The 20,897-nt window shown below is 39.3% G+C and overlaps 1 protein-coding gene and 1 pseudogene across 1 annotated transcript; one reads left to right on the plus strand and one right to left on the minus strand.

Moving 5' to 3' along the window:
• Window positions 1–394: 394 nt before the first annotated feature.
• On the minus strand, window positions 395–11,534 carry LOC102699533 (annotated as a pseudogene).
• Window positions 11,535–12,977: 1,443 nt separating this feature from the next.
• Window positions 12,978–18,689, plus strand: LOC102712932. Its single transcript, XM_006660953.3, has 10 exons — window positions 12,978–13,299; window positions 13,498–13,584; window positions 13,707–14,653; window positions 15,423–15,511; window positions 16,275–16,378; window positions 16,479–16,578; window positions 16,646–16,721; window positions 16,811–16,925; window positions 17,017–17,548; window positions 18,194–18,689. Exons 1-10 carry the CDS (start codon window positions 13,014–13,016, stop codon window positions 18,687–18,689), a joined length of 2,832 nt encoding a protein of 943 aa, XP_006661016.3. The 5' UTR covers window positions 12,978–13,013.
• The last annotated feature ends 2,208 nt before the right edge of the window (window positions 18,690–20,897 follow it).

Consider the following 20,897-nt stretch of genomic DNA (forward strand, 5'->3'; position numbering starts at 1 on the left):
ATCAAATATTTGTTCATCATCAATGATAAACATAAGCATGCACTGGCATCCATCATGAGCACAAATCAACTTCATGCTGGTCTGCACAACATCTGCTTGCTTCCGGCAACTCACATCATTGGTGGGTTCTAAGAGGATGAAAGTCAAACAATATATTTACAAACAAAAAAATATAAATAAAGTCGAGGCTGAAAAATAAACTATGATGAAACTTTAAAAATCAACTCTAAATTTAAGGTTAAAAATTTAAATTTGTGTTTATAAGCATAAGCAAAACGAAAAGATAGGTGTAAGACTAGTAGTTAGTAGTACAAAATTCAAAGACAGAATACACAGATGATCGATGGGTATCTCACTCGGCAAAATTGTTAAATTACAACCATGAAACGGACCATCAGCCCTTGAACCTAACACTACGGCTCACATTTGGACATTTCACCTCCGTATGGTCCCGAGGGTTTCTTCACGCCACGCACTTGACCTCCTCGCTTAACAAGCTTTGTTTGATGCTTAACCTGAACACTCACAAACATGTCAGTGCATTCATTCTCATTTCTCAATGATTATTTCCACTGTGTTATAGGATGCTATGCTACTTACCCTATATTTCTTCCGTGGATTCTTAAGCTTCTTATTTCTAGAACGAGTCAACCCTCGGTTTTTTTTCCATCTGCAAGATTTTACATTTGTTTAGGCATACATATCAGAAATTTTAAAATTACAACTGGGTGAACAAAACACTTACCTGGTATGAGATCTTCCTCTTGCCATCTCCAGTTTCTTCCTCCAGTTGTTGAACATTGGGGTTTCTGTAATACAGGAAATTAGTACTTACATGACATTTCTAAAGAAACACCCATCATACTTTATCAATATAACTTAGGCCACATTCAGCATGAGTGGCATGGGGTTAGTTATCTCGCGCGGAAAACGTAGTAATAGATTAATACATGATTAATTAATTATAAAAAATATAAAATAGATTAATATTTTTTAAAAAAAGCAACTTTCCTATAGAAAATTTTCGTAAAAAAATTACCGTTAGCAGTTCGGAAAGCATGCACGCGAAAAAAAGGAATCTGGTGTTAGGAAGGGGAGAGCCGAACGCGGCCTTACTGTGGGTACTTCTGTTCTTTAATCAATATTTTTTCAGTCCTCTGCCTTTTAACATCCTTATAAAATTCGTCTTCAGACTCTGATGGTCCAATGCCATCATCAATGTCATCTTCACCGAGTTGGTTAAGTTTCCCTTCAGTATGGTCATCTTCATCTGGCAAGTCATCGTCTTCAAGCGTTGCTCCTACCCTTGCAAGAACACGCAGTTCATGCTTTCGTCGTCTTTCACCAATATCATCTTGCTTTGGAAGCTCGTCATCACTAGAAACAAACTTCAAAAGGTAACAAGTAAAAAACAGAAAAGAGTAAGCACCTGTTGCAACCGCCATTACCCCAAATAACATACAAGGGCATTTGAAAACTGGCATAACAAAGAAGAGGCACATGCTAAAATGATTAATGAAATCTTGTGTGCAAGAGCATGGTAGTGGGAACAAGACACCAGGGCTGATAAAGAAATATCACGGCAGTCTAAAGAACCTAAAACCCAGTTATATTTCTGGTGATATTTCAAAAGAAAAAGGAAGGATTCTACATCAAGGTTATAAGTTTAGCAAACTCTGAGAGTTCAGATCCAAGTATACCAAATATAGTATCTCCAGAAAATTCATCTCAGGTTGTGTGAACTATGGGACTAGTTATTACCAAGTATTTTGCAGAAGTTTTTGCATTTTGAACGACATGGTAGAGACCAAAAACTAACATCAAGCTGGTAATATACTTGTGCTAACGCTACGACTCAATTTAGTAACACAAATAAGATATCATAAATTCTTTCAAATGCAATCATATAAACCAAAAAAATCGAAATTGTTTGCCTATCAAGCATTTGTTTATCTGATTATTATTTAGAAAAACCCTGACAAATTAGCAGCGAATCACCAGCTAATACTGACTGTTGTAGCTTTGCATAACTAATTATAGGTTGTCACACATTGCAATTACAACTTTTCATGTTTGGACAGCAATTCCAGAACTTGCAAGGTCAAGTTTATACACTAATTTCAGAAACATTGTAACAACAAATTGATACACTAATTTTAGAATCACTACAAGATCAAATTCACACTAATTTACATTATCTAATATTAACACAAAATTTAAACTCTATAAAGCTAAATTTAATGAAAGCTACTTTATATAAACATGTTTTTGCAGATACAACTTTGTATCTTCTTATAATAAATGAAAATGTGTTTATGTTTGTAAATATCAAATGAACAAAACAAATATTTAATTCTTAAATAGCACGTAATTCAAAGTATTTTTTACGAGTTTAAAAACAAATTCCATTGGCTTCTTACATTACATAGAAATATATTTAAATTAAATATTAAGTGATCATATAATACCTAACAAATATTTATCGCACGAGTACTTTCAGTTGTAAAAAAATAACAATTTTTAACGAAGTGAAATTACTAATGATGTTTCCATTGGTCGTGTTTCCCTCGATATTATCAAGAGACGCATATATCTTTCAATGATTCAAGAAATATCTGCAGTGATGCATCATTTGACGGATCAAGGAATTTACTTATTCACATGAAAAAATGGTGCGAACGAAATATTTCTAGAACCCCAAATACTCATTTCTAATTACCAGAGCTTTATCTCTAATGTTATTGTTAGTGATTTCACTATTTGGACGTCCAACCAAAGTGGTCTAAAGTCTTGATCGATCTTATTATTAGCGCAACCATGGCATGGTGTTAAACATGAACTTCATTGTCTTAGTATCGTTGCCGGTGTTCTAACGGCATTGTCTTAGTATCGTTGCATGTTGCACCAATGTTGTGGTTGAACTTTGATTCTAAATATATCCATTGCATATTTATAAAAACTTTATGATTGAAAATTCTATATATTTATCTTTTTATCAAGTCTCTAATATATAGAAAGTGTTTGTGTTATGCACGTTGGCTTGTGAACGCAGATAGTACGAGTGCTAAACAGGACGGCGAGGCTTGGAAAGCCTCTGCCCTGTCCGTCCCGTGGTGGCGAGGAGGAAGAAGCATGGGGAGGAGACAAAATAGAAGGTAGATGAGGATTAGATGAATAATTGCCTGATTTATTCCTGATCTTGTCCGACCTCTAAATAGGCTTACACAATCTAATCTGCTAACTAATTAGAGATATATAAGAGAACTAACAAATCCTAACAAACCAAAAGCTAATCTAATTAATTTAGAGATAGTCTTATTGCTCTACGACAAGGCCAGCTGGCCTATCTTTGGGTCGATGCCTATAGACAATGCCGACCCTAACATCTCTCCCATCCTTCGGAAACAACTCGTCCTCGAGCTTGAATGTAGGATAGTGCTGGCAGAAATCCTCCACATTAGTAGCTTCAGCAGCTGGCATATTTTCCCACCGCATGCCAACCGAACACGAACCGCCACCGCCCGAGTCCGTTACACCCGACCATTGGTGAGCAATGGTCGTGCTAGAAGTTGTGCCAGAGCAACCCCATGGTATGGTTTAAGGAGACCCACATGGAAAATGTCGTGGATCATGGCGCCAGCCGAAAGCAGAAGCTGATATACCACATTGCCGATACAATCAACCACTTGATATGGCCCAAGAGGCCACTTGATGGTGAAGGAGACGCACCCATACCCATTCGCCAGCTTGAAAACTTACATCACGATGCTTGTCATCATAAAACAACTTAGAATAATCTTGTGCCTGCAAAAGTCGTTCACGGATCTCGCCGAGAAATTTATCCCTGTCCATGAGAGCCTAGTCAACGGCACGGACATGGGTCAAGCCTCGCTCATAAGCCCGTAAAGACGACGGTGGTCGGCCATACACAACCTGGAATGACGTGGTACGCAGGGAAGATTGATACGCCGTATTGAAACAATATTCAGCCCAGGGTAGCCATCGCAGCCAATGGCGTGGCCTATCGCCCGAAAGACAGCGAAGATACATCCCAATAACCCGATTAGCTGCCTCGGACTGTCCATCGCTTTGCGGGTGAAAGCCTGAGCTAAGGTTGAGCTTAACGTTTGTGAGCTCGAACAACTTTGACCAAAACATGCCGGTGAAAACTGGGTCTCGGTCACTGACGATTGAACTGGGAATGCCATGGAGGCGAACAATGTCATTAAAGAATGTGTGAGGCACGGTTGTGGCCGTATACAAGTGCCCCAAGGGAATGAAGTGGGCATACTTGGACAGTCGGTTGATGACGGTGAGGATAATTGATTTGCCGTGAATTCGCAGGAGGCCCTCAATGAAGTCCATTGTGATATCTTCCCAAATTTGAGTAGGTCCTGGCAGAGACTGAAGAAGACCACCAGGATGGAGATGTGTTCTGTCTTATTCCACTGGCAAACGACGCATGTGGCGAACGAACTCCTGGACAGTGTGCTTGCCATGAGGGACGAAGAAATCCGCCCGTAGTCGATGCAAGGTTCTTTCAATGCCTTCGTGACCCTCATGAGCATGTGTGAGCAGTGTCGGCAATGTTGGCGAAGTTTGTGAGACGTATATGCGACCATCCCATAGAACGAGGCAATCCTGCAGACTCCATGGCTGTCCAAGGGTGCTGGCGATGATTTGGTCGACTATCTTGGCAAGGTCCTTGTCAGTGCGCGTTTCTTAGCGAAGGGCATCAAACATGTCGAGGATGTTGTTCATGAGTGCTTGGAAGGTCGTTGGAGCGTTCGTTAAGCCGAAGGGCATAACCATGAATTCAAAGTGGCCCTGGTGTGTGCAGAATGTCGTCTTGTGGATATCGTCTTCATGCATCCATACTTGATGATAGTCGGAATGCAAGTCAAGCTTCGAAAAGAAACGGGCACCGCGCAACTCATCCAAAAGCTCATCCATGACCAGGATAGGGAATTATCCTTGGCAGTGACCACATTGAGTGCACGGTAGTCGACGCAGAACCACCAACTGCTGTCAGGCTTCTTGACCAGCAATACTGACAACAAGAAAGCGGACGTACTGGATGATGCCCTGGGTAATCATCTCTGTGCCACTGCTTTTCCAGCTCATCCTCCTGAAGTTGCAGATATCGGTAAGGTCGGACCGCGGCCGGTGTTGCGTCGGGTTTGAGGTGAATCCGGTGGTTGATGTTGCGCGATGGTGGAAGGTTGGATGGTGGCGTGATGATGCCGTCGAACTCGGCGAGAAGCTCTGGGAGTTGCTGGAGTTGCTCACAGTGATTCATCTAATTGAGTGGATCACCGGTGCCATCAAATTTAGGGAATTCCAATTTATAAAAGCGAGGAACTCCAGCCGTCCCTCCTATGTCTTGTGTTGGCATTGATCCAAATGTCAAAGGTCCGCCTCCAAAACGTGGAGCGGTGCCTGGTGCTACGGATGATGTGTCAGCCTGCAGCTGCTCCAAGGTGGTGACACGTGAGGTTGCCGCTACACCGTGCGGTTGAGATCGGCCATATCGCTCTTGGAGGCGAGCGGCGAGATTTCGGCCAGTACATCGGCCATGGTCTCTTGTAAGCGAGCCAACTCTTCATTAGGTTCTAGCATTGCCTGCTTGCTGCTTGTCATCTCTTCTTAAGCCATGTGGTCTGATACTAAGTTGTTATGGGCGCCGGCTTGCGGACGTAGATAGTACGAGTGCTAAACAAGAGGGCGAGGCTTGGGAAGCCTCTGCCCTATCCATCCTGTGGTGGCGAGGAGAAACAGTGGCGAGGAGGAAGAAGCACGGGGAGGAGACAGAGTAGAAGGTAAATGAGGATTAGATGAATAATTGCCTAATTTATTCCTGATCCTGTCCGACATCTAAATAACATAATCTGATATGCTAACTAATTAGAGATATAAAAGAGAACAATCCTAACAAACCAAAAGCACGACAAGGCTAGTTGGCCTATCTTTGGGCCGGCGCCTATAGGCAATGCCGACCCTAACAGTTTGCCTTTGTTTCTAATCAAAAACATATGACATGGAATGAGTAAAATCAGTTGGTGCACTATAGGGTAGATTTACAAAAGTATAGATTTTAGGTAATTTGATTGAAATAGGATATTCTAGTCTAATGCTGTGAATTACTTATACATCAATATTATAGAGTATACAAGAATGCTTGCCATAAATACTTTTGTTCCTATGGTTTTGAAGCTAGATCTGCATTTCAATCATCTCAAGAAAAGACTTTGGTGAACCAAGCACAACTTTAAACATCTCCAGCTTACATATTATCACAAGATTTAAGAATTGTAGAAATAAAGAAGAAGCTAGTCTAATAAAATGGAAAAATCATAACAATAGTTATACATGCATACCCTGTTTTTATTGGATTTTGCTGCAGCTACCAGGACCTTACTAGGAGTCATTACATGGCTATTTCTCAGCACTTCATCGTCAAAATCATCCAATGTTTGCATGTTTCTTCTGAATATCCACAGAACACATTGTAAAAACCATGGAAATATGTACAACTGATGGCACAACTAGCTCACCTATTAGGAGTTCTCTTGGTGTTTGAAACCTTCTCAGGCTTCAACGGCGTCAAATCATAGAGCCCCTTCTCTTTTAACCTCTCTTCAAGGGTTGCTCTTATCTTCAACATTTCAAGGCTTTGAGAACCAATATGCCCGTCCTAAAATTTTAGTACTTATTCAGCTTTTATGTATCTACATTGTTTTCAAAATAAATGCTAAAAAATATTTGAAATATTGTTCACAGTTCAACCTTGACCTTTCTTTTGGCAATTTCATGGTGATCCTTATAGAGTGGTCATTCTTTGTCGATGCAGCAGGTTCCACACCCTGAATTATTATCATGAGTCACCAGAATATTTTAATCGCCATATTATAAGTATATAAAGTAGCACCAGTCCTATTTTTTACTTTAACTTGTAGTAGTAAATTGCTAGATATATTTTCCTTGCCCAAAGAAATCATCTTGTCTGGCACATCCAAGATATGACTGAACTGATTAAAGGAACAAGTGGCTATAAATGATTCTTTATACAATTCAAAGTATAATTAAATGGTGCTTCTGGATAGGATTTTCTTGAGAAGAATCCCAATACTTCATTGGTGGGATGGAGGACTTTGGCACTACTATCACCAACTCCCCGAAAAAACCAGAAAAAAAAACAAGTGGTTCTCTAAAAAACCGCTCCCCTTTCCCTTGCGAGCGCATGCAGCCCACCCCCTCCCCCCACAGTCGTATGGGCCACTGCAATGCACGGGCATGTTACACGTATGCACAATTTTTTTTCACTGAATAGCTAACCACATCAGTTGCACGAAGGTTGAAAATGTAATTATCTGCATCCGAATACCGCAAACTAGATCATTAAACCCTATAGGACTAAAGGGATTTATAGACAGTAAGCATGAACCACATCATGCAGAGGAATATATCTTAGCAGCAATGTAGCATGAGTTCAATATGGCACACAAATCTGCTACAGAGAGGCATATAACATTTTAGAATATTGTGAGTTGTAGCACTGTATTATACATACTGACATTTCATCTTCCCAATCCTATAAATGAGTTTCTATAAAGCTAAAAAGAATATGATCACATCACTTGACCGGCAGAAGATGTTCATGCCATGATACATAGTGTGAGGTATCAAATGCAAGAGCGATGAGACATGAGACAAGCTAATTTAAATAAAGGGTATGACATATACAAGATACATGTCCACCATCGTTATGCTAATTCCAAATTCTAATGGGAAGACAATATGTAGAACAAAAGGAAACCGTGACTGGTAAACCTGAGGCAGAAGTTGGAGGCAAATGTGGCAAATTGCACAAATGGTCTCACCAAGCAGAAAAAGATTACTTGTCTTTAATTGTAAACACAACTAACAGCAACACAACAAAAACTGCAGGAATCATATACAAGCATGTTAATTAATTAGTTAGCACAGAAACAAACTACCTCATTAGTGACTAGTCCTATCACCATTAGTTCTTCATGAGCGTCTTTTAACTCGGACAATAATCGAACCAGTTCAGGAGCAGAACTGCATTAAATTCAATATACATATATGGGTATCATCACGGATCAAAACCGAGACAAATAAAAAATAATCACTCCTAACGGTACTGAATTTGGATACTGCAGATTTAAATGTTTACTTGCTCATCAAGGTTAACGACACCAGATTGATTCAAAGTAAGAAACCAAATATTGGGGTAAGAGCATAAAAAACATCTGCATAGAAATACCATCCAATGTCAGTGACACATGGTCCAGGACCCACATGTAAGTGATAAGAAGTTTCTTTGCTCACTGATTGTTATGAACATACAGAATTCAAGCATGGGCTTTGAGAAGGAAATAGGAAAAAAAATATTGTATTTGTAAAATAAAAGCAGACCTGTCTAGCACAACCATTTTTCCATCTCTTGCCAAGATAGCAAACTCATCTTTCATTTTCACATAGGTTTCAAAAGAAGGTTTGCCATCACGAACTTTGACTTGATGATTGGGTGCCTAAGAGTTAACATGGAGCAAAAATATAATCAAAGTGTTATCTACAAACATCATATTCAATGATCATCAAAAGATGTGCTACCATAATATTAGTAAAATGATAACTTATTTATATATTACAACTAGTTAGTGACCGTCAAGTAAAATGTAACAACACAAGCAAAAAGTGCATCACCTTCATGGGTTTATCCTCTTCATCACTCTCATCATCTTCTAATCCAAAATCTTGCACTGATAGTTTGCTCTCCTCCTCTTTCTGGATCCTCTTTGTCTCTTCATAGTCCTCATCATCACCAGAATGTTCACCAGCATCATAATATGCGTTTTTTCCTCTACCCCAGGAATTTTTGTCCATGTGATCATCCAGGCTGTCATAACCTCCAGCAATTTGTTTCACTGCCCTCTCTGCTTTTTTTACTACCATAAACAATCTTCAAATTAGAAATACAGTCACATCCAAATAAATGGGCAACAGTATCCCCATTAAAAAATTTAGCGCAATGGTTAGTCCACAGGCAACACTTACATAACTATCATAGTTCACTTCAGCCAATTCATTAACTTCAGAATTGAACTATTGATGTCAAAGAAATATTGCAAACTGAATATAAGGATGACATATGGCTACAAAAAAAAAAATGCTAACATAGTTGTTGAACTTACATTTTGCGATAAATTTGTCATCTCATTCATCATAAGCAGCTTTGCCCATGTTGCCATCTTCATCTTCTGTGCTGTCGTCAGTCTCATTCTCAGAAATACCCTAGAAAGAAAATTTAAGATGACAAACAGTGACAAACAGATAGAAGACAGACTGACTATAGATAGTTAACTACATAATGAAAAGAGACTGCTAACTAAAGAGAAGACCGCAAATAATCAACGTTGATCATGATCTTTGCATTGCCATTCCATGCAGCCCGGCTCACCATAAATGCAGGAAAATAATGGTACAAACATGTGAAACTAGGGAATTGTCCGACATAGTTATCTGTGGAGCTAGATAACTCACGTAGAGTTAAGAATTATTATACAACTCTGAAATTTTATTTCTATAGATACCACTATGCAGAAATATATTTGGATTTCATATAAAACTCTTAGCTTATATCTATAAGGTTTGGATTGCATATACAATTCTTGGATTATATTTATATAGGTTTGCATTTCATATAAAACTCTTAACTTCTACTTTACAAGGTTTGGATTTCACATACAAGTCTTTGGATTCCATTTCTATAATTGTATTTTTTACACAACTATATCGATCAATCTATACCGTTATAATCTAGACCCACTATGATCCAACGGTTAATATTTTTTTTCCTTTTTCTTAGATTATTTCTATTTATAATATAAAAGATAGAAGATTGGGAAGATTATAAAACAAGATCATGATTAATTGTTTAACTGGGATAGATGTCTGATATATGTATAACCTACTCATATTAGTTGTGTGATCATGGTAGCATCATCACTGGGAGACACTGTTGTAGTATCATACAGTACTGCAAAAAAAGAACTTACAACTACTCACTCTAAGATTATTTAAAAAATGATTTTCTTGGAGTATTCAACATATTACAAGCTATACTGTTCTGACTTCAGCAAATAAAGTTAGCGTACATCATAGAGGATAACAAAATGGCTGTAAATATGGTTTCAAATGCATCATCGCAAGAATGAAGTCAAATTTATTGCCTCAACTATAGCTCAGGCCTAGAGATCAACGCTCAACCAGTTAAAATATCTCCCACAAACAAAACTGGTTTTAATGGTTTGACATCCTGCTAATATATGTGTTTGACTAAAATGGCAACTAATCTTAGCTAATATATGTGGTTGACTAAAATGGCAACTATTCTTAACACTTTCTATTAATTTGGTGCAATATCAGTGAGAACTAAGATGAGTTTTTGAAAAAAATGTTAAAAACAGGGTTTGGTTGCCCTTGGGGTATTTTAAAGGTGTAAAAGGTGTTGCATAGTTGAAGGCTGATTTCTGGAACAGGATGATAGCTGCGGAGGGTGGTAAGTTAGAACTCACTCTTGCTATAATGCCTGCTATAATCGTATTCAGCAATATCATGATTGACAATGCACCCACATCCTGGTACTAGGATAATCAGCTAGTTAAAGGGTAGTAGACAAATAATGGTCGTTGGTAAAAAAAAAAAGAAAAAGGCCAGCACGCTCACAACCCTAGTGTTATGTTATGTGTTTATTATTAGGCCATCAAGCAGGCAATAATACCCTGATAATAGGAGTAACTCTGAAAGAAGAGGAGGGCAAGTGAAGGAAAGGAGCATAGATATTACCTCAAGATCGAAGACAGGGTGTTCGAGGTCATCATCTTCAGACTCTCTAGCTGAAATTCATCCAGTAAAAAGGTAACGAAAATTATCTATCAATCCGCAGGCAAGGGAAAACATGATACGAGAAGCGCAGCACCGACCATTGTCGAGATCGAGGGGGATCATGTCCCGCTGCTTGTGGACTGAAACGGTAGACAAAGCCGTAAGAAATACTAGCTTGAAAAGCAAAACGTACTGGAGGTGAAAGAGGAAGGAGGGCGTCGTGTCTTACAGGCGTCGATCTCGTCGTCGTCGGAGGAGGCGGGCATGAGCGGCAGCTTGTCGGTACGCTTAGACGAGCGCTGGTTGGTCTTCCTCGGCGGCCTCTTCCCCTTCCCCATGTGAGCCGAGCAAGAACCAGGAGCAGGAGCGGCGGGTGGTTGGGAGTTGGGAGATTTTAGGTTTTGGGTTTTGGTTGTCGCGGCGGCTCGGTAGTAGAGACTCGAGAGAGGTGGCTGCCGGAGGCGGTGAGGGGAAACGGAAGCGAAGCAGCCTCAGCCCGCAGGCGCGCGAAGGCCGGCGACGTAGGAGGCGTAGCTGTGCAGACCGGCGCAAGGACGGCCGCCGCCGCCGATGGCTTAGGGACGACGAAGTATGACGACGGCCGACAGGGCAGGGACGGGAATGCTCGCGAGGGACCGGGGGTCATCTGACTTTAGGTTAGTCAGAGGGGGTAAAGGGGCTGTTCAAATTTTGTAACTCTTAGCTCCACATCTGTTTGGACAAATAGTAAATATGTATTAATAAAAATACTAATTTCATAAATGAGAGCTAATCTGAGAAAATTTTTTGAGCCTAATTAATCCATAATTAGCAAATATTAATTGGGCTCATTAGATTCGTCTCGCGAATTAATCCAAGATTATAGATAAGTTTTATAAATAGTCTATGTTTACTACTTCTAATAAGTGTTTAAATATCCAATGTGACTAAAGCTAAAGTTTAGCCTCTAGAAACAAACACCCACTAAGTTAGAGGATACCGTTTCCGTTAAGGACACCGTGATTCAGGATTTTTTTAGAAATAATATTATTTTAATAAAAAATCCCAAGATTAGAGACCATCCATGAAAAATCACAATTTTATCTAATAGGGGCAGATTAGCAGGCCCTGGATAGAGGCCTGGGTCCTCAAAGGAGCTTGTCAAAGTGCGGGGCATGTCAACCTTCAGCAGTTCGACAAGCCCCTCAGGCTCAGGTGGTGGGTCGTATCGAACGGTGGGTGTTCTATAGGGTCCCCTGTCGAACAGCAGCAGTTCGACAGGGTCCGATCAAACACCCACGATTCGACCGAGCGTTAAAATTGTGATTTTTCACAGATGATTTTTAATCTTACGATTTTTGATTAAAATAATATTATTTCTCAAAAACAAATCGTAATTCTGCCTCCAGACCCGTGGGCGGGGAGGGGAACAGGTTACCTGCACGGAGGGTGGTTCGCACCCAGGGAGGCAGACGACCCCTTTTTGGTTGCTTGCATTGCCACAGAATCTAGCTACCACGGCGGCTTACGGCTGGGCAAAGAGGAGCACTTTCCAAATTGGGCTCTCCATCAGCCTCTCTAAATTAGGCTCTTTAATTGTTGGTCACTACTTATTTCATTATTTGTCGAGTCAAATTTATTTGGTGGGATAAGTAATCAGATTCCTACGTTTTCTATGCACACACTTTCTATTTTTTTATGATTTTTTATCGGAAAGTTGCTTTAAAAATAATATCAATCTATTTTTTATTTTTATAATTAATAATTAAATAATCATATACTAATAATATTTTCCATGTCGGTTACCCAGGCCCTTTTGTCCTCGATTCCTGAAAAATTAGCAAAATCCAGTCTAAATGATCAAAAGGTAATTCTAATTTGAGGTGAAACAAAAAAACGATTCTTCCAAATATAAAAATACCTTGTTTCATAGATTAATAGGATTTTTAAAACAATTTTTATAAAAAATCTTTAAAAAATACACCGTTTAACAGTTTAAAAGCGTGTGCGTGATACTGCTCCATAATAATAACAATAATAAATAAAAACACAAATAAATCTCATCTATCCATCGCCTTCTTCCTCCTGAAGTGGGTGCTCCCCTCCCTACCCCGAGAGCTCGAATGAATCCTTGCAACTACGGATCGACTGCAGGTGCCAAGCCAGCCCGAGCCATGCCGCCCGCCATCACCAGCCTCGTCTCCTCCCCGGCCCCCGCGTGCTGCCTTCAGCTCCATCGAGTCCTCCGGCCCGCCCTACTCCCCTCTCCAGCAAGCCTCCGCCTCCGCCTCCGCCTCCGCCCCCTCCGAGCCGATTCCTCCTCCTCCTCCCCCTCGCCAGACGCCTTTGCTGGCTGGTCAGATGGGGATGAACAGGACGAGCAAGACAAGGCCCCAGGGCCATTTCGAGGTGAGGACCTTTTCTTGCTCTTAATCAACTCAACCACAGCCTGTCTGCTTGAATCTTCCACTTTTACAAAGAAATCTATGGATTAGAAGCGCGTCAAGTACAAGGAATTCGCCGTCTGCAGCATGTAAAGAAAAAAAATCTTCTTTTCGACCTTTTGGAGAATTAACTAATGACACTCGGATGGTAGTTCCTTCTCAGGGCTTCTAGGACCTGGACTTGCTGGACTCTTCTTTGTTGCCGGGGTCACCTTCGCTGCAATTTCTCTGAGAAGCAATGGCGCAAACGGTACCTATACTCTACACATACATACTCCTTTCCTATGTGATTACCTTTCCACCTTACACTTAGTAGCTGTATCAACTTATGCATGATGAAATCGACATACTTTTGGTTTCATTTCCATTCAGGACCTAGGAGACAAATGGAAACCTTGTCTACAAAGATTGAGAAGGCACCTTACTCCAGTGATAATGATAACACCTGTAAAGAGGATTGTCTCAAAGATGCTCAAGTTTTATTACCAAGTGATGAACAAAGCTTGGACGATGAAGCATATAGTTGCACTTACTCGCTGCCTGCTCAAGTAAATGGGATTTCGAAGGGATCAACTAAACATGAGACACAGCATCCCTTGCAAAGCACTGAGCAAGTTCCTCATGACAGATATGTTCCTAATGAGGGTGCAGGTCAAGAGGACGATCTAGTTGCTTCTGATGGGGCTGAAAGCCTGGTGTCTCCTTCGTCAAACTCTGCTGAGCCCACCGGTGTTGCTTATGACTCATCTGACAAACTTTATGGTGTAGATCCCTCTGAGGGAACTCTTTATGTAGAAGACACATTAGACTATGAAATTACTTTGCCAGAAAACCAGCATCTGGATGAAACCTTTACATCCGATACAATGATGTTAGATTCAGGTGATGCTACGCCTATCCAGGGAATCTCAGACACTGTAGTTGGGGGTGCATGTGATGCAAAGGAGAAAGATAGTGAGCAAAATCCTGTCCTTCATAGGAAAAATGACATTTCTTCGTCAAGGTTGCCTGATTATACAGAATATGGAAATGCTGATGAGATGCTTTCATTTGGCTCAAATGATGTGTCCATAGAGTCAAATAAGCTAGGAAATCATGTGGGGACTATAGCATCCTATCAAAATGAAGGAATAAATGCATTGGAAAATCAGAACATTTTAAATGAGTCTACAACACCTGGCAAATCTTTCTCCTCTTCTGGAATTCCTGCCCCGATGCTGCTCTCCGCAGCTCTACGGGTGCGCACTGGGCAGATTATGGTTCCAGCGGCAGTTGACCCAGCCCAGGCAAATGCGTTGGCTGCACTACAGGTTCTAAAGGTATTTTTCATGCATTCATTCATTGCCACTTGAATTGATGAAGCATTCTGTAGCCTAATGGTTGCAGCGCTCTTGGGCGTGAATTTTCAGAGTTGGTTTTTTAAAAAAGTTCACTCCCTGGCCCCTTGCTTCACGTGTTAACAAATGGCCTATGGTGTGGGGTCCCTGTGCACAGGGCAGGGGCCTCAAAGCACTGGTTGAGGCCCAAACCATGGGGGGTGGATCTGTGCATCAAGGGGCTAGGTTTCGTGGCCTTTCTGGCCTGCTTTGGTTAAGGTTCGTTCTTAGCAAAAAATCATGGGGGCAGTTTTTTCCCTGTTGGCTGAGTTTTTTTTCTACCAGCTTAACTTTCATCTTTGAACTATATCTCTATGTTTTGATAATTCTATAATTGGAGGATTTTAAACCCTTTAAGTGGATATCCACCAAGTCCTATATGCTCTTAAATTGTTTTATGGGACATATTGGGATATGTGCATGAATTTGTTGAGCTATATACATTTTCATGCACAGATCTTAGAGACGTGGATGGTGAATAGTGTATGGGAAGACTTTTCCTTCCTATAACATTCTAAAAACAGAGAATCTGTTTTCTGAACAGATACTTGAGGCTTTGGGGATTTCACTAACCTCCATATGCTTTGCAGATAATTATGTACCATATTATATGTTTCATTATGTCTTGCTTCTATTCTAGTTACAAGATCTCTAGCACATGGAGAACTTGCATAACTATATATATTTGTTTTAACTCAACATCTCTTCGAAGGTGATTGAACCTGATGCTCAAGCTGGTGACTTATGTAGCCGACGTGAATACGCTCGATGGTTGGTGATCGCAAGCAATTGCCTTTCAAGGTGTTTCCTTGCTTTATGCTCACCTTTGAAATAATAGGCTGGACACATACTGAAATACTGCATGGTTCCTTTTCTTTTTGTTCCTTAATAACAAGTCGCATTTTGTTTAAAAACTAGTTGAATTTGGCACACAATTGCTCAATGCTATATTCAAGTCTATTGAGAGTAGAACTATGTTTGTTTAAACTTTGTATATTTATTTAATTATACAAGTGTATTTCACATGTGGGTGTTTGCTCTAATAGGTACTCCCTCCGTCCCACAATAAGTGCATTTTTGCACTGTTTATTTTCCATGTTTGATCGCCCGTTTTATTTTTTTTTATGATTGGTATTTTTATTGTTATTAGATGATAAAACATGAATAGTGCTTTATGTATGACTATTCTTTAAATTTTTTTATAAAATTTTTAAATAAAACGAACGGTCAAACGTTTGACATAGAAATACATAAATGCAGTTATATTGGGACGGAGATAGTATTCAGTTGATCTACACCATTGTAATTTGCACAACACAATCAATCATTTAGTTCTTTTTCTTTTTCTTCAATTAACTTGGTAATTTTTAGGCCTTGAGAGCAAGCATGTTGACTCATTTTTGCCAATTTTTAATATATGTCATCCATCCTCTTGCTGTGCTGTATCATCATGGAGTTAAAGCTTTGGCTTATAATTTCTGTGGATAAATAACATCACGATGGAACTTCATAATTTGTATCCTATAATTTTGAATTTGGTTCACTTCATAATTTCCGACTACAGGAACACTTCCTCTAAAGTGTATCCAGCAATGTATATTGAGAATGTGACTGAACTTGCGTTCGATGATATCACACCAGAAGATTCTGATTTTCCATTTATACAAGGTGAGTATAGAATACTGTTCAGCACAGTAGTACATCTTTAGTGAAGTTTACCATGTTTTGTTAACCAATGATATTCGTACATCTTTCAAAATATCCTCAGGCTTGGCAGAAGCTGGATTGATTTCCAGCAAGCTTTTGAGTTCTGATATGAATGTTCCCCAAGATGTTGACAACAGACATAATATGTTTTCTCCAGAATGGTGATGATTTTTAACCCCCCCCCCCACACACACAAAAGAAAATATTAATAAGTTATCCTTGCTGTAGTCCTGTGTCACGTCAAGACCTCGTGAGTTGGAAGATGGCTTTGGAAAAAAGGCAATTACCAGACGTGGACAAAAATGTGAGAAATGAAAATATTCTTATTCTTTTTAATTTGGTATACAAAAAAAAACAGTTGGTTGTGCTGATGCTAATGCTTTCTGTGAGCAGTCCATGTACAAAGCATCTGGATATATAGACGTTGATAAAATAAATGCAGCTGCCTGGCCTGCTTTGGTGGCTGACTTGGGTGCTGGAGACCAGAGCATTACTGCTCTTGCATTTGGTAGGCCTCTCTCTCTCTCTCTCTCTCTATATATATATATATATATATATCCTGCTTTTAAGCTGGGGTAATCACTAAGTTCTTTTCAAAGGTTTTACAAGGCTCTTCCAGCCGGATAAACCTGTGACGAAAGGACAAGCAGCCCTAGCACTTTCAACTGGTGATTCGGCTGAGGTGGTTATGGAAGAGCTTGCTCGTATTGAAGCAGAGAAAATAGCTGAAGCTGCTGTAAATGCACATGGTGAACTGGTTGCTCAGGTTGAGAAAGATCTTAATGCTAGTTTTGAGAGAGAGCTTATAAAAGAAAGAGAAAAAATAGAGGCGCTTGAAAAGTTAGCTGAAGAAGCTAGTGCTGAATTGGACAAGTTGAGGGAAGAAAGAGTAGAAGAAAATAATTCTCTGATTAGGGGCAGAGCTTCTGTTGAGTCTGAATTGGAAGTTCTCTCAAAATTGAGGAGTGAGGTAGAGGAACAGCTGCAGACTGTACTGAGCAAGAAGGTGGAGATCTCTTTTGAGAAGAATATGATCGACAAGCTCCAAAAGGAAATAGAGAATGACAGACAGGCTGTTGTGCAGCTTCAATATGAACTTGAAGTTGAGAGGAAGGCTTTATCAATGGCCCGGTAACAATTCGTAATACCTGATTTTTCCTCTTAAGTAAATTCGTTTGCATATGCCTTGAGCTTACATTATTGTTAACTCACATGCCATTCTCTCGATCTATGATTCTATGTGGTTTTAACTTCTATCCATTTTTTATTATTATTCTGAACTTTCTCTAGGAACACTGAGTTGTACTCCCTCTCGCTCCATAATTCCTATTGTTTTGGACAAGATTGAGGTTAAACTATTAATAACTTCTATAATTTAGTTAGGATATCATGTATAGATGAGTTTTAATAGTAATTTAATAAAAAATAAACATTTATCTATTTTTTGTACATATGATAATAGAAAATCATAGTCAAAGATATGTTTTGAAGACTTACTAGTGTCCGAAATGACAACAAATGTCAAACTGGCGGGAGTAGGAGACTACAATAGTATGATGTTTCTCCTGGGAACCTAGATATTCATGTATCCTGCATAACATTCTAGGACTCTACTGGTTAAGTTTTTGGTATCTCCATAGATTCCTTCTGTTCTTTCATTCAAGAAAAATAATGTACCATGATCTGCATTTATTTGATACTGTATGACCTCATTAATAGCACTCAAAGAGCTTCTTTGATACTGTCATGAGTGGTGACATGCATATCTTCAACCAGGGTTTGGGCAGAGGATGAAGCAAAGAAGGCCAGGGAGAATGCAAGGGCCCTTGAGGAAGCCCGGAACCAATGGGAGCGTCATGGAATCAAAGTTGTTGTTGAAGGAGGTCTTGAAGATGATGCATCGGCTGGAGTCACATGGGCAAATGCTGGCAAAGAGCATCAAGTCGACGAAGCAATTAATCGAGCAGGGTCTTTGCTTGAGAAACTGAAGTCAATGTCTGCTGAGATGAAAGTCCGATCTCACCATGCTCTGGAGAGAGTAGTACAGCATGTGAGATCTTTCATATCAAGCCTAAAGCAGAGAGCAGCAGAAGCAAGGCAACGATGCACAGATCTAGGGGCAGCTACAGCTTTAAAGGCAAAGCAGTTGTCATCCGAAGCACAGTGCAGCGTCTACGCGTTTGGTTCCAGCGTTGGGGATAAGTCCAAGAGGGTGGCGGAAGACTGCAAAGAGGGCCTAGAGAAGTTTGCGCACAGATTCAAGACAGACTAGCCGGTAACTACTAGTGTCTACACCAACAGTTGATAGTTCCTGTCAAGCTTGAGAAAGGAACCATATTAATTTCTTGGAATAAATTCCTCCGTGAGCTGCTTCTTTTTGGGTGGTTTCGTTGTAAAGTACTGAGGTTGAAACTAGCACAGAAGGTCCCATAGAATAAGTCCTGTTATTCTGTACTGTAATGAAAACCTAACAAGATCCTTGAAAATTGGGAAACACACTGCGATCGCTCTTTGTGATGGATTCCCAACTATCCTTTTCTTCCCAGCTGGTAAGAAAAGCATTTAAGCCTTTTGAGTGCACAAATATACTAGACTATAATGTGCTCGTTCTAATGCTACGATGTAAATTATATCAATCATTAAATTTATTATCATATAAAATACAACCAAGCTTAAAAATTCGATTCAAGGTATATATCAAATATTATAATGTAAATTACAAATAGTCTGATTGGCATATATATATTTGACCTGTCACCATCAAATATAATATTTTTATATTATTAACAAAATACATCCACATATGAAAATAATATAATGTTAAATATCATGTTTCTAGTCTGAATCTAATTCTGATCTTTCAAAGTTTGTAATCCAGAGTGGACTACCTTTTTTTTTTTGGGAGAAACCGATAAGCACGACGAAATAAGAAGGTCGTCCATCTTAGAATTGTTAGAATTGAGGCACAGAAATGCAATCCAGATAGTTAAGAGTTTGCCAGTCTTTACCATATCCGTTTAATCATTTTGATAACAGATCTGTTCAATCCCTTTCACAAAGTAATTAAATCAGTTGCCACTCATCCCAATTATTCCATCCAAAGGAATTTGGCACCTTCCATACATATCTTCCAAACAATAGTTTAATTAGGAAAATAATCATTAGAATTTAAATCCTCCTATTTTGATAAAAAACCCTAAAATCAAGACATGCTTCAAGTATACGTAATCTCCTAGCTTGTGTTTAGGGGTGTAAGTGGGCCAGCCCGCCAACCCACTTATAGGCCAATTAAGCGGATAACCCATCCTTACTTATATTAATTATAAGTCGTATACTTAGGATAATTAGTTAAGGATAATCAATATACCAGCAGACCAATTTATAGTGAATGGAACAATTACAAACTTAGAGGTCATTATATATATTTATATATATAATGTAAATCATTAAAATCATCATAAGGATTTAAAAGGGAAAAAAATGAACCATAGAATGTGAGAGAATAGATTTAAGAGTAAATTAAAAATGAACATGGTAGTGTTATTATACATGTATTTGAATGGCTCTAGCGAGAATTTGTTCTTCTGTAACGATGATGCTTTGTTAAACAAGCCTACCTACATCTGACAAGAAATAGAAGGAAGCATAGTTAAACCCAAAGTAGCCAATTGACCCAAACTATAAATCTGAATTTATTGTTAAACATGATGCTTTGTTTCGCAGGACGCAGATAGTGAAGAGCATGCTAAGGAAAAATTCAGAACATAGACCCACTGTAAGTACCACATATCAGTTTTACTGTTCCAATCAAAGGCACCGACAGAACACTTGACACTGGAAGTTAAACTGAAAAAAAATACAAGTTGGAAAGCTATTGAGGCACCCATATTTTCAGCCTTATCAGTTGCTCCCCAATCAACCTTCCAGTGAAGCCCACCTAAAGTAATCTGGGAGACAAGCAGTCAGGAAAGCCAGGAAGTGGCAGAAAGCGAATCATCAAAACCAACGGATCCAGTGAAGCATTAGAAACCGCAGCAGAGCAAGCTGTGGATACAAGAGACAAGTCCACATACTTTTGAGACGTTTCAACAATTGGAACACAGGATGCCTGCATTTCACAAGTATTTGTGGATCCTGAAGCTAGAAACAAAGAACATCCAACCATCGATGCTTTATCGCTTCAACATAAAGAGGAGAATTTGATGACAATAACTGATCGACAGATTGATGAGTGTAAACAACCATATAAAATTATTTACTATACTTAATATACGTTAACGTGCCTTGTACGTGCACACTGACTATATATATATAAAATAGTAAGAGAAGCTTTAAAAATGAATACTTTAATATCAAAACTAACGTAAAGAAAATTTCACAAGCCATAAATGCTACTTGTTCAGGATGTTAACATATCATTGATTTCTCATCATTTTTCAGAATAAATCAAGGAAGCAAGCAATTTGTGAATCAATCGATT

Source organism: Oryza brachyantha, chromosome 9 (genome assembly GCF_000231095.2).
Source record: "Oryza brachyantha chromosome 9, ObraRS2, whole genome shotgun sequence".
NCBI classification, from domain to species: domain Eukaryota; kingdom Viridiplantae; phylum Streptophyta; class Magnoliopsida; order Poales; family Poaceae; genus Oryza; species Oryza brachyantha.